This window comes from Cebus imitator, unplaced genomic scaffold (assembly GCF_001604975.1).
Source record: "Cebus imitator isolate Cc_AM_T3 unplaced genomic scaffold, Cebus_imitator-1.0 Scaffold434, whole genome shotgun sequence".
NCBI lineage: Eukaryota > Metazoa > Chordata > Mammalia > Primates > Cebidae > Cebus > Cebus imitator.
Window position 1 is genome coordinate 1,901,463 of NW_016107749.1, and position 13,257 is coordinate 1,914,719.

General features: G+C 49.5%; 1 protein-coding gene and 1 non-coding gene across 2 annotated transcripts; one reads left to right on the forward strand and one right to left on the reverse strand.

Moving 5' to 3' along the window:
- Positions 1-5,884: 5,884 nt before the first annotated feature.
- LOC119468456 lies at positions 5,885-5,986 on the reverse strand. Its single transcript, XR_005197137.1, has one exon. It is a non-coding gene; the product is annotated as a small nucleolar RNA U13 (small nucleolar RNA).
- Positions 5,987-12,125: 6,139 nt separating this feature from the next.
- LOC108290453 (cytochrome c-like) lies at positions 12,126-12,600 on the forward strand. Its single transcript, XM_017510273.1, has one exon. It carries the CDS (start codon positions 12,186-12,188, stop codon positions 12,453-12,455), a length of 270 nt encoding a protein of 89 aa, XP_017365762.1. The 5' UTR covers positions 12,126-12,185; the 3' UTR covers positions 12,456-12,600.
- The last annotated feature ends 657 nt before the right edge of the window (positions 12,601-13,257 follow it).

The window sequence follows — 13,257 nt, forward strand, 5'->3', positions numbered from 1 at the left end:
GCCTTCCACCCACGACTCCTTTCTCTTTCTGATTTCATGTCCCACTTGCTTAGTCTCTGAAGCCGCAGGCCGACCCCAGCTGCTGCAGGCACCCCCTTCTATCGGGTCCCTCCTTGGGTTGTTCCAAACCCGGAGTGTTGTCTTCTTCACTATTTCGTTCATGTCTTCTGTTGACCATGAGTCTCTAGAGATAAAAAAGTGAGAAGACAACGACTCCAGAGGAGGATGGATACATCCTCCTCCTCCAGCCGCCCTGGACCCCCCAGGACCACCCTGCTGTCTCTCGGGCTGTTCAACCCTACTTTGCCTCTGTGGAGTCTGGAGTCTCCAACAAGACGCTGCTGACACGTGCAAACCGTCAGGAGAGGGGACCCCTTCGTCTTCCCACTTCCCCGTTTTCTCTAGGTCATTAGAGCTCTCATTTCCATTCTCATTGACCTGAAATTCCAGCTCTGATGCACGAGTTTCTTAGTTAGATGAGTTCAATGCACAGACCCCATGCCATGCTCCGAGCAGAGTCCCAAGGGTGTGTTCTGTGTGGATGCAAATGCTCTTGCTCTACTGTTGAATTTGGTGGCCGGTGGCACAAAGTCTGTGGGGCACGGGAAATGTGGCCAGCATGACTGGGGAGTAGAATGTCTCGTTCTAGTTGGATTAACTGCACTCACGAATGAACTAGTTCTACACAGCACCGCCAGGCCGGGACTCCCATGCTGGATGGTGCAGCTCTAGAGATACACTGATGAGGAAGGTGTGACTCCCTTCCTGCGTGTTTCCTTGCAGAGTTATTGGGTGCTTGGATCCAATCATTCATGTGTGGTTTCTGAGGGCTTTTGAAAGAAAATCACATATGTTTAGGACCTGCAGGGCTCCGTACCTGAGACCCTCATGGGGCCTAAGACAGGTTGCCCAGGGCTGAGGGCTGTGAGGAGAGGCGATGCCGAGGTCAGAGTTCCTGCCCTTGCACTGAAAAGCTGTGGCCAGAATGTGGCTCCCCGGTGGGGAGGACTCAGAGTTTGGGCCTGAGAACTCAGAGATCCTTTCAGAGAAACTCTCAAACCCATGTCCCTTGTGCCATGAAACGGAGGAGCAAGGAAGGTCTGGGCTCTGGGATTGGCCAATCTCACTTTGCTGAGCTCGCCTGGCACAGGAGCCGGTGCCCTCGCTTTTGCCGGGCAGCTCCAGTGCGTGCAACTTCCCTGGCTGGAAGGGCCACACTGCCTTCAGTTTCAATGCACTTCTGAGCTAGGCAGCCTTTGGCTAGTGCCGTCTACAGAAGCACGCTTGACAGGAAACTTCCAGAAGCAGGTGGAAGACGGAAACCGGTTTCTGTCCGGCCCCACAATGATCAGGCCTGGGAGCCTCTCTATGTCAGGCCTCACCTTGAGTCTATCCCTGCTGGACTATGTCTCCGCCAGTCTGGCTCAGAATATCGGAAATGTGATTCCTACTCTCTGTCTGTGGCCTTCTTCCAGGATGGGAAAGGTCTGCATTGTCACAACCTGAAGAAGACCCCAGTTCCCAGCTCCTGTCACAGAGTTTCATCAGGAAGGAACTCCCTCTCCTGAGAAAGGTCAGAGGTGTCCATGCAGGGCTCATGGCAACTGGGACAGTCCGCCTGCTCTTTCCCACTCAGGAGGAGCAGGAAAATCACTGGACTCAGGGGATGATGATGCAGTGAGTCTCCTCACATTAAACCCTGGGAGCCATCCTCCCCCATCCCCGCCCTCTCCGCGCCCAGGTGCTCTTGGGACTTCCTTCTCCCCCTCTGTATCTTCTCCCTCTCAAGGTCCAACCTGGGGCCCCAGCCCTGCCTTCTCCCGCAAGTCCACTGGGCGGCCGCCTCTGGGTTCCTGGAGCCCTGTCTTGTCGTCACTCCTCTAGCATTGAATTCCTCACCTTGGGTTTTTTCTCAAACACCACTGGGCCGCTGTGTTCTAGAGAGTGAGAAACGTCTCGGGCAATCTCGTTATGAGAAGCCTGTTTCTGGAGAAAAAGTGACCCTTTCTAATGGGGCAGTCTCATCTCTTTGTTTTGTGGAAAACAATATGAAGAGCTCAAATGCAGGGTCACGGAATTCTGTGAAATAGAAAGCATTTCACATGGTGTTTACGATCCAGAGGGTCCTTCAAGCCATAATATGCCTCATTTTTCGTCTACATTTCCTTAAGCAAGAATCCTGTTTTCTTCCAAAGGACCTCAGAAGGCAGCAGAAACCTGTATCACCCGCGATGTTAGGCAGGGAACTGGGTGAAGTTTTTTTTGGTCATGACACTGGGTAAATCTTTTCCAGCCTTGCAATGCACCACCTACTGTGTCCTCCTCCTAGGAAGAGGGCCACGTGCTTGCCCTGATGCTCAGTCCCTGAAGAAGCCCCTTTTCTCATTTTACATAGCACGTCTTGCCCACCACGCAGAAGCCGTGGCTGGCAGAGGTGGTGAAGGGAGGCAGACTTTCCACATTCTTGGGAACATTCTCTCCAGTGAATCATGACACTCTAGTACAGAAGGTTGGACTGAAGTTTCCATGACTCTTCATGGAGCATCCTCCTTTCTCCGATTCCTATCAGAACTGGCTGGGCGGTGGCTGCAGGTTCCTGGGAAATTTCACAGTGGGGGTGCAGCCCCAGGACCCTAGGGCAGGAAGCTGCTGCTGTCCCTGGTCCCGGATTTGCTGACACGGGGGGTTATTGGAGGGACCTAGGCAGATGGGAAGGAGCTCCCACTGAAGCCCACATGAGGCCTTGCAAAGAAAGGCTGGGAAGAGGAAGTGGCCGCCATGGGGTGACCTCAAAGTCAGTTGCTGGCTGTAAATGAATATCGCTGAGTGGGATAAGGCTATTTGAAAAAGCTGCCTGCTCTGTGATTCCAGGCGTAGACAATTCTGAAAAAGAAAACTCTAGAGACAGTGAACAGGACTGTTGTTGCCTGGGTTTCTGCAAAGGGGAGGGGATCGTCGGGGGAAGCACAGGGAGTGTTTGGGACATGCAGCTCCTTCGTCTGGGTGATGAGAGGCATTTGGAGTTTGTCACAACCCATAGAGGGCAAAACACACTAAACCTCAATGCAAACTCCTGACCTCAGTTCCTAAGAATGTAGCAATATTGGTTTAGTCGTTTTACACATGGACCACACCACTGAAAAATGGGGTTTAAAAAAGTGTGGACAAAGGGTCTGGCAGCTTTTTGTACTGTCTGTTCCATTTTTATGTTAATTTCAAACAGTTTTCTACAGTGACTCATTTTGTCATGGATGGCAACACTATTTCAGGAAGAGGCTCACGTGAGCGGATGTTTCAGACTCAGCAGTATGTGTCAACATGAGATTGAGATGTTGCTTTCTAGTAAAAGGGTAGCAAACCTTAAATTACAAATCATCGTTACTTCTCTAGTTGTAGGAATAGCAATGACTTCATTTTAAATGTGCGCAGATGAACTGAAAGAAGACCAAAGCGTAACGGTGTTAGAGTTCTGACTTCAATACCGGGCACTGAACCCACTAGAATCGTGATGATTGAATGAACTTCACTGACGTTCCACAGGACCTTCAATTGATGGTTTTCTGGGAGGAACTCAGCTGTGTGGCCAGTTGTGGGTTTCTCGGACCCACTGCATGGGGCAAGAATAGATGGTGCTGACTCCTCAGGAACTACCGTCAGATCCTGGAGGCCACATCCTCCCAAATGTATGACGATAAAGACAGCTGTTGACATCTTGTTGGCAGGATTTATACAGAGATTCATACCAATTGGTTTGCACTTGAAGCCTTTGATTCCCTTGGGATCTTGCAAGACATGGCTGAGCCCAGAGAAGAGCTCATCTCAGATGATGTTTCACACTCCCCTAAATGTAGGAACGTTAGATTGAGATGGGGCTTTCTGTGAAAACTGTCCCGGCTTTACACAGTATATATATCCTCCTTCTCTAGTTGTAAGACTCGCGATTGACTTAGTAATTTTGAATTTGCACGGATGAACTCAAAGAAGACCATAGCATAACAGTGTTAGAGTTTTCCCTTAAATATGAGACGCTGAACCCACCAGAATCATGATGACTGAATGAGCTGAACTGGTTTTCCACAGCACCTTCCACTGATGGCTTTTTCACCTGCGCAGAATGCTGCGGCCAGTTCTGGACTTTTCTGACCCACTGCGTTGGTCCTGCAATAGAATTCCCTGTGCTGAGTTTTCAGGTACCACTGTCAGATCCTGGATGCAACGTGCTTTCAAGTGTATTACAAGAAAGACAACTGGTAATGTCTGACTGGCAGAATTCCGTAGGGAAATTCTTAGTAGTTTATTCACAGTTCAAACACTGGAACACTGTTTGAGCAACTGCATGGGAAGCACCTGAATCTGAGTTGGGCCCTAGGAAGAGCCTGCCATTTTGGTTGCACTTAGAACCCAACAGACTGATGTGTGGGCAAACATGTGCTTTTTTATGAGGCCGCAGAGAGAGGCAGCATATCCCAGTGAGCAAGAGCCCAGCGCCTGGAGCCTCCCCGGCTGGGTTCAAATCCTACTGAGGAGCTCTAGGTACCGGCATGTTCTATAGCCCTCTCTATGCCTTGGTGTGCCCAGTTCTGAGAGGGTCAAACATTAATAGGGTCTTTGTTATGCTTTAAGGCTTAAAATGATTGTATTCAGGTAAAGCCTTATGTAGACTAGTTCCTTCTCAGCACGCTAAAGTATTCATTCGTTAAATGTCACACAGAACAAGCCAGACTCTTGGTAGAGGTTGAACACAGACAGGGAGCTTGCATGGCTTCAGGGAAGTGAAAGATAGAAACTCACTTCATTCTTTACGTGGGGTGATCCTTTCCGTCTTTTGGCACTTCTCTGGATAGGTTGTATGTGGCTCAAACCTGTAACATCTTGGAAGATGTGGCTGATCCCAGATAGCCTCAAATCATAACACAGCCTCCCTCCGCTAGATTTTCATCCCTGACCCAACATATGACAGTTTCCTCCCAACCCAGCCTCAGTGAAGGTCAAGTTCAATGGTATGAGCTCCTCCCCCAGCATCTTCACACTGTGGGCGGCCTCGTGCTGAACCTTCCTGGCCAGTTGACTACTCCAAGTGCCCATGGGCAGCCTGGCTCCTAAGCTGGCTCAGGACGCAGGATATTTAAACCAACAGCCACAGGTTGGCTAGGCCAGGAATGAACTTCCCTTCCACTGACACAGCCCGGATGAGCATGAGTGGGAATGAACTGGGGATGGGGGCGTCTTGCAGGTGCTTCAGCAGGTGAATGAGTGGAGAGAGTGACCCCCACTGTCTCACTGACCATACTTTCCATAGCAATGTGATCAGGGTGAACTCAGGCCTGATAGGAAGGGGCAGTGGCTGCACCTGCACAGAGTGGGCACCTTCCTGCTCACATCCTTCCTCACCAAGACTCAGTTTCTACAAACTCCTCATGCCTCCCTAGGCCCATAGGGGCGGGGGAGAGTCCCTCTCCTCTTAGAGGAACCTGTCTGTCCACAGCATTTCAGATTTCCCGTCTCGGAGGACTCTATGTGAAAGTCTCTCAAATTGCCAACTGCTGAGGCGGACTCTTCCACTCTCAGGGTGACAGCTGAAATGGAAGGGAAGACGCTAATCAGTGCATGGCCGTGGGCACAGGTCATGATGGAATTTTCAAATGTGCGACTGCCTCACTCTGGGTTCCCGTGGCTCTTATCCAAACGTGTATTTTTCATGTACAAGGGCGTGATTTGGGGGCACCTGTTTTGTTTCATAAACAGAATCACTCCCTCCACGTGATTATATTCTGTTTGTAAAAACAAGTTACAGAACAAAAGGGACTTGCCCCATCACGTGTAGCTGATAGTGTGAACACAGAAAGTAAACATTTGAGAGTAAAAAGTTCATTCCAGTGTTTATGCTTAGATGTTAGTGTGCTGATGTGTAACAAGGTTCTGGGAAGGCACGCGTCCCACGCGCCCGTGAAAATCCACTCGCCATGCTTATGAACTACAGAAGGGTCTGAACTTCTATTCCTGATGTGAAATTTCAAAGTTCGAATGGAGCTTTAAAACCTGTGTGTAGGAAGCTGTTAGCGTCATGGAGCCAGGAGGAGGCCCCACAAGGAGAGGCTGGGGAGGGGAGTGGTGTCCATGGGGGTGACCTCAACGTCAGTCTCTGCCTGGAGAGCCAACCTGCAGATGTGCTGGCCAAGGGGCTGGAACCAGCTGCAGATGCAGGGATTGGCAGACCAGGGGACAGAGAGGAACTAGGCTGAGTAGGGGGAGGGAGTCTCTGAGTGGATGCGATGGAGGATCCACACACCTGGGGCAATAGGATTTCGTTCTGGTGGAACTGGGAGTGGGGTGGGAGACAGAACCAGCACCTTCTGCAGCTGGGCTGAGACCTGGGGATGGGAAGGGCCTCTGTCCTCCCCGTTCAGAGGGGCCTCGTGTGGGCTTCAGTGTCAATGGGGAGGGGGCTGCACAGCTGCAGGAGCAGGAGAGGCAGGGCCTGGGCTTCTCATGGTTCCCATCTCGAAAGGGATCTTTAGCTCTTTACAAAGTTGAACATAAACTCTTCATTGACTCTTCCTTCTCAGCTTGTAGCTCAGCAGAGAGCAGGGGTGCATGGATTTGTTGGCCTAGGGAACAGCTCAGCTCTTACTGAGCCTACAAAAAGGACAGAGCAGGGGTTGGCCAGGTGAATGAGGCTAGGAGCAGGGAGTGTGAGGAAGCCAGAAGATTCCCTGAGGAGGGGCCTGGTGAGCTGTGCTTCCTCCCAGAGATGGCCACTGCAGCAGATGCCAGGAGGGACCCTGGGCCCGGGGAGTCCTGTGACCTGTCTCTCTCCTGCTGTGCAGCCATGCTGGGGGCTGAGGGGCAGCGGCGGGGAAGCAGTCCCTGAAGCAGGCAGGGGCAAAGCGTGGGAAGACTGTGAGGTTCTGCTGTCCCAGATGACCTTGGCCTCACCCCGCAGTGCACTGTTATGCACTTGAGTGCTGCTGCTGCCTTCTCCAGGTTTTCGAAAATCCAGGTGAGAGGCGGTGACAGCATCAAGCAAGGCTCCCTTCACTTGCACAACAGCAGAGGAGTCTTGGATTCCCAAGAAATGTGGGATGGGAGGGAGCCTGCCCGGAGGTCAGTTTCTGCCCTGATATTGTATCCACTGCTTTTCACTCTGAGTCTTCCTCTTAGAAAGTTCTGAAGCTGCAGAGGGAGACCAAGGGTCCTCCTCGTTCAGTTTCTTTGAGGACCCAAGGGCTGCTGGGAGCTGGGTAAAACTCGCCCCCGCCTCCTCTTTAGCAGTGGGAAACCTCCCAGGCTCGGTAGGAGCTGGAGTTAGCGTTTTGTTTAGGGCAGGAGCCCATCCAGGACGCCTGGGATTTCTTGTTGGATCTGACTTCTCACTTCTAGACAGGGAGCTTTCTCTGCAGAGTGCCAGGCAGTTGAAGAAACAGAAACTCCATCGACCCTCAAGTGCTTAAATGGGGTCTGTGCACTCCCAGTGCCAGCAGGGATGCTTCTCTGATTGTCTGCATCCTTGTCCTGCTCAGGGGTCTGGTTCTTGCTCTCCCTAAGGGCCCTCAACAGGATCCTCTCTGGGCAGGGACTCTTGGGCACACCCGGATGTTGTGGGTCCCAAAGGGGTGGCTTCCTGGTCCTGGGCCCCACAGAGTCACTTTGCACAGTGTACTGGCTGAGCTGCAGGACATCTCAGAATTGGGAACACACATCACCCACCTCTTCTGGTGGTGACTTTTGCAGATGGAAGTCAGGACCCGCAGGAAGGAGCACAGCATCGGCAGGATGATGGAATATGGTCTTGAGATGTTTGTACAAGTCACATAGTACTGTCAGTCCTGGCGCAGGCGCAGCTGGGGCACCCACCAGTCATGGGAACTGGGGGCTTGGTGAGAAGGCTCTAGGTAGCTGATTCCTGCCAGGCAGATCCTGAACCCCCAGGACAGCAGGTAAGGGCAAAGGGCAAAGCTTTTTCAGGTAGCTTCCCCTAGGAGCAGTGGTGTAAGCTTCCATCCTTGAACTAGAGAGCTGGGCTCTGAGCCTCCTCCTCTAGCTGCTGACTGGGCCATAGGTGACGCATGCACTGTTTCCTCGGTTGCCAGGGCGATGCATCTTTGACCTCTGATGGATGAATGGGCACGCCTTACACATTTGCAAGGAACTGGCTTGGGCAGGCACCTGCTGGCAACCTCCAGGGGCAAAGGATCCTGGAGGAAGATGTGCCAACGCCAATGACCCGAGAGGAACAGGGGAGCCCAAATGCTGGGGATCCCGCCCCAGATGCCTAGAGGTTCTCATCTCTTGTTGATGGTTTAGGGTGCTGGGCTCCAGGGAGATGCACTTATTGGCAGAGCAGCAGCCCCTGTTTTCCCATGTCAAGCTCTGGAAAGTCAGGATGTGTCCAGGATGGGGACCCGGCACACAGAGGGTGAGCTGCTGGGGAGCAGGGTTCGTGACCTGGCAGCTGGGGCAGGGGGTGACAGCTTTGGGATCCGTGCTTGTCTGTCCTTTTGCCCTTACCCTGGGAACACTGGAGGGGAGCGTGGCTAACAGAAGTGCAAGGACCACCCAGAGTCTGCTGGGGTGGCGGCCAGGGCAGGCAGGCACCCTGTGACCCTGCACTCCCACCTCTGGGCTATTTTACCAAGGAAACCCAAAACTCAGCTCCTCACAAAACCTGTATGTGAATGCTTTCACTGCTTCCTTCTCCTCTCCTAGATGAGGACTGAGGAGGTGATCCAGCTTTTCTTGAGTGTGTCCTTGTTCTCACTGTTTTTGACCTGTTCTTCTGGGAATAATACTAAGTATGTCAATCATTTCACCAGCTAATTAGAGTTAATATTTCACCAGTGATAGAAAATATAGAAGCTTTGCAGCCATCTATATTGTGTTCCCTTCCTTGCTTTATATTACAGTTGTCATACATATTAATCTTTATACAAATAAAATACCATGGCCTGAGAAGGTGGAATACATCTTGCATTCAGAAGTCACACATCCGTGTAGGAAGCGGTGGCTCATGCTTGTGATCCCAGCACTTTGGGCATCCAGGGCCAGCGAATTGCTGGAGCCCAGGTATTTGACACTAGCCTGGGCAACATAGGGAGGCCTTGTCTCTAAGAAACCTTAGCTGGGTATGGTGGTGTGCCCCTTTGGTCCCAGCTACCCAGGAGGCTGAGGGGGGAGGCTCACCCAAGCCCCAGAAGTCCGGACTGCAGAGAGCTGTGATCATGCCAGTGTCCTTCTAGCCTGGGCAACACAGGGAGACCCTGACCCAATAAACAAACAAACCAAAAACAAAACAAACAAACAAAAAAAAACAAAACCAGAGGTGTCTTGAGAAATTCATAATTATTCTAAGAATTTCTAACATTTTTTATTATGAAAAATGTCATTTTTTCCCATAACTGAATGTCAGTGATAGAAAGCATGCAACTGCTGATTGGATGTACTCATTTTAATTCTGGCGGCGTTGTCACACCTGTATTCTAGCATTTTATTCTTATTTTTGTGCTTGTGACTTTGAAACAAACTAGAACAATAATGGTAATGAGACCCCTTCCTTTCCAGTCTGTAGATGTGACTTTCCACCACTGGCTGCACCTGCATGCAGTTCACTGTTGTCTACAGGTGGCAGTGTGCGTCCTGGCGGGAATGCGCAGTGACACAGCCCATCTCGAAAGGGATCTTTAGCTCTTTACAAAGTTGAACATAAACTCTTCATTGACTCTAGCAATTATACCCCTGGAAATCCTCCCAGAAGAAATAAAAACATATGTTCACAAAAGACTTGTACATAAATCTTCTCAGAACAATTATTCATAATAGACAACAAACAGAAACAGCTCAAGTGTCCATCAGCTGGTGAATGGATAAAGAAAATGTGGGGCATCTGTGCCGTGGAGAACTACGCAGCCATACAAAGGAGAAAAGAAAAAGAAAATCCCTCCAGATGCACGCTAGGTGATGAGGGAATCTCACACACATTATGCTGAGGGAATGAAGGGGTTCAAGACTGTGTATTGCATGATTCCATTGATATGAAATGTCTGGAAAAGGCACATTTATGAAGACAAGAAAAGCACTGGAGATTTTTCTCAGTCAGCAACCTGTGCTCAATGCAGCAAGCTGCAGGATTTCCCGGGTCCTCAGTCACTCGGCGTAGAGTCAACACAAAGCCACGGTGCTGCAGTTGTGAGGCTCAGACTTTCATCCACAACATGAGGTTACACAATGAGGTACATGAGAATCTAGCACCTTGCCCTCCCTCCTCCACCCCCAACACACACACACACACACACACACACACACACACACACACACACACACACACCCTTCTGTGTTATATACCTTTGGAATGGTCTTCAGGAAGACTGAAAGACAAAATCAGCCATATCTTCTTCACAGCTGCAGAGGGATATTTGGCAACTTGGGGAAATTTTACATCTGTATTTTAAGTACTTCCATCGCTAGAAGCTTTATGAAGTATCTTGGAATCCCTGGATATTTGCAACCTGGTTCTCCATGAAGTAAAAGCCCTTTTGAAAATACTCTTTGACAAAGTCTACATAGCCCAAAATATACATTTGATTTCAAAATCACTTTTTATTTTATTGTGAAGATGAAGTAAACAACTTTAGAAAGCACAATCACTCATAGGTAAATGAAATATCCAAACATCATATTACACAATTTTAGATATAAGAATATTTCCAATCCAAATTGAGAGGCACGGCCGGATGCGGTGGCTCAGGCTTGTGCCCTCAGCACACTGGGAGGCCGAGGCAGGTGGACTGCATGAGCCCAGGGTTTGGAGACCAGCCTGGGCAATGTGGTGAAACCTCATCTCTACAAAATACAAAAAGGAAAAGACTTTGCTGGGTCCTCGAACAGTTACAAGACTACCATATGATCAGCAATTCCACTGCTGGATAGACACCAGGGAAAATTTTAAAAATATATGTTTTCCAAATCTTGAACAGTTTGATAGTAGCCAAAAAATGAAAATAACATATTTTTCCACCAAGTGATAAATGGAGAAACGAAACGAGTGATGTCCACACAAGGGGTAGTATTCAGTCATAAACAGGTGAGGTCCAGATTCAGGCCACAGCACGGGTGAACTTGAGTACCTTCTGCCTACAGAAAGAAGTCAGGACACAAAAGACAGCCCATTGTATGATTCTATGTATACGAAATGTCCTGAATAGAAAAATCTATAGCCAGAAAGCAAATTAGAGGCTGGCAAGTCACGGCCTGTAGGGAGAATGGGGTTGGCTGATGCGGCCAAGGGGCTTCTTTTTGGAGCTGGGAAGAACTGGAATTAGGTAGTGGGAATGATGGCAAAACCAGAATTACTGAGAACCACTGAATTGTGTCCCTCAAAAAGGTGTATTTATGGAATGTGAATTGTATTTCAGTAGAAAACAATACGAGTGTTTTAGATGCACTGAATACACAACAATTGCTGGTGAATGAATTCAATGATGAAATTCTCCCGGGGACTTCAGTGGAGGGGGCTGTGCGGGATGATATTTGAGGCTTAACCTCGTTCTTCCGCCAGAGCCTGTTTTGACGCAGCCGGGCAGCTGTGAGGCCGGGGGTACGTTTTCTTCTCCAAGGATCCATCCCATGTACATTCTTTATTGGAATCCATGATCTCCTTATCACTAACTGTGCAGCAGGGCCACGCGAATTAAAGTGGGGTTACGAGGAGGGACCCTGCAGTGTGCTGCGCAGAAAACAGGCAGATTGTGTGTGAGCAGTTGCTTTTGTTAGATGAGGCCATGTAGAAACCTAGCACAACACTGTGACCAGAGCATGGGTGCCGGAGCCTGATGACCTGAGACCAAAGCCACATGTGCCTGGGAATGTCACACAGGACAGAGCCCTACTGTTCCACATGGGCACGGGTGCGACACTTTACAGCTCCTGGATGGGCAGAGCATGGGTGCCAGAGCCTGATGACCTGAGACCAAAGCCACGTGTGCCTGGGAATGTCACTCAGCCCCTCTGTCCTCAGCTCCCTGTTCTGGGGTGTGAACATGTTACTGGGGCTTGCTTAGTACTACCATGTTATGAGGCTAAACGTGAACACAGACACAGCCTGGAGAGAAATGATGGGTCCTTCCAGAGAGTGGGACATCCGGCTTCTGAGCGGTAACCTCTGTTGCGCTAACGACAAAAAAGAATTAAATATGGGTGATGTTGAGAAACGCAAGAGGATTTTTATTCAGAAGTGTTCCCAATGTCACACCGTGGAAAAGGGAGGCAAGCACAAGACTGAACCTAATCTCCATGGTATCTTTGGGTGGAAGCCAGGTCAGGTCTCTGGATTCACTTACACTGAAGCCAATAAGAACAAAAGCATCATCTGGGGAGAGGATACACTGATGGAATATTTGGAGAATCCCAAGAAGTATATCCCTGGAACAAAAATGATCTTTGTCGGCATTAAGAAGAAGTGAGAAAGGGAAGACTTAATAGCTTATCTCAAAAAAGCTACTAATGAGTAATAATTGGCCACTGCCTTATTTATTACAAAACAAATGTCTCATGACTTTTTTATGTGTACCATACTTTAATAGATCTCATACACCAGAATTTACATCATGAATGACTGACAGAATATTTTGTTGGGCAGTCCTGATTTAAAACTAAGACTGGCTTGTGGTTAAATAGTGATTCCAATTTAGTAAATTCTATCACTGTTTACCCCTTCTTAAAAAGAAAGAAAAATGATGGGTCCTTCATAAGCGCTGCCTATGTAAGTGTTCAGTGATCACATGTCTGGAAGGATGAGGAAGACATGCAGCACTGATGACCCCCAAAGAGGGGACATGGAAGGTGACAGATGGGGGAAGGACAGAGCCCTACTGTTCTACATGGGCACGGGTGCGACACTTTACAGCTCCTGGATGGGCAGAGCAGGGGCTGTGACATTTACTTTATGGTTCAGGGCACTGAAATGTACAGAGATCCAGTGACTTGTTCAGAGCAGCAACACTGACGGGTAATGACGCTGGGAATTTATTGGTTCCCAAGAGATGGAGATGCCCGAACACCTGAGACTGAGGCAGGAGATGAGCGGGACTCACTTTCCAAGCACCTGTCACGGCCCTGCTGATCAAAACAAGATGTAGCAAAGAAACTGGCCCAAACCAGCCAGGACTAGGAATTCTAATGCATTTGCTTCAGTCACTCCCCCCAGGGCCATGACAGTTTAACGGTGCTAAGGTCACGACCCGGATATTACCTTCTACGGTTCTG

What these genes read in the sequence shown, in the direction of transcription:
- LOC108290453 (XM_017510273.1), top strand. Translation starts at nt 12,186, where the DNA reads ATGGGTGATGTTGAGAAACGCAAGAGGATTTTTATTCAGAAGTGTTCC.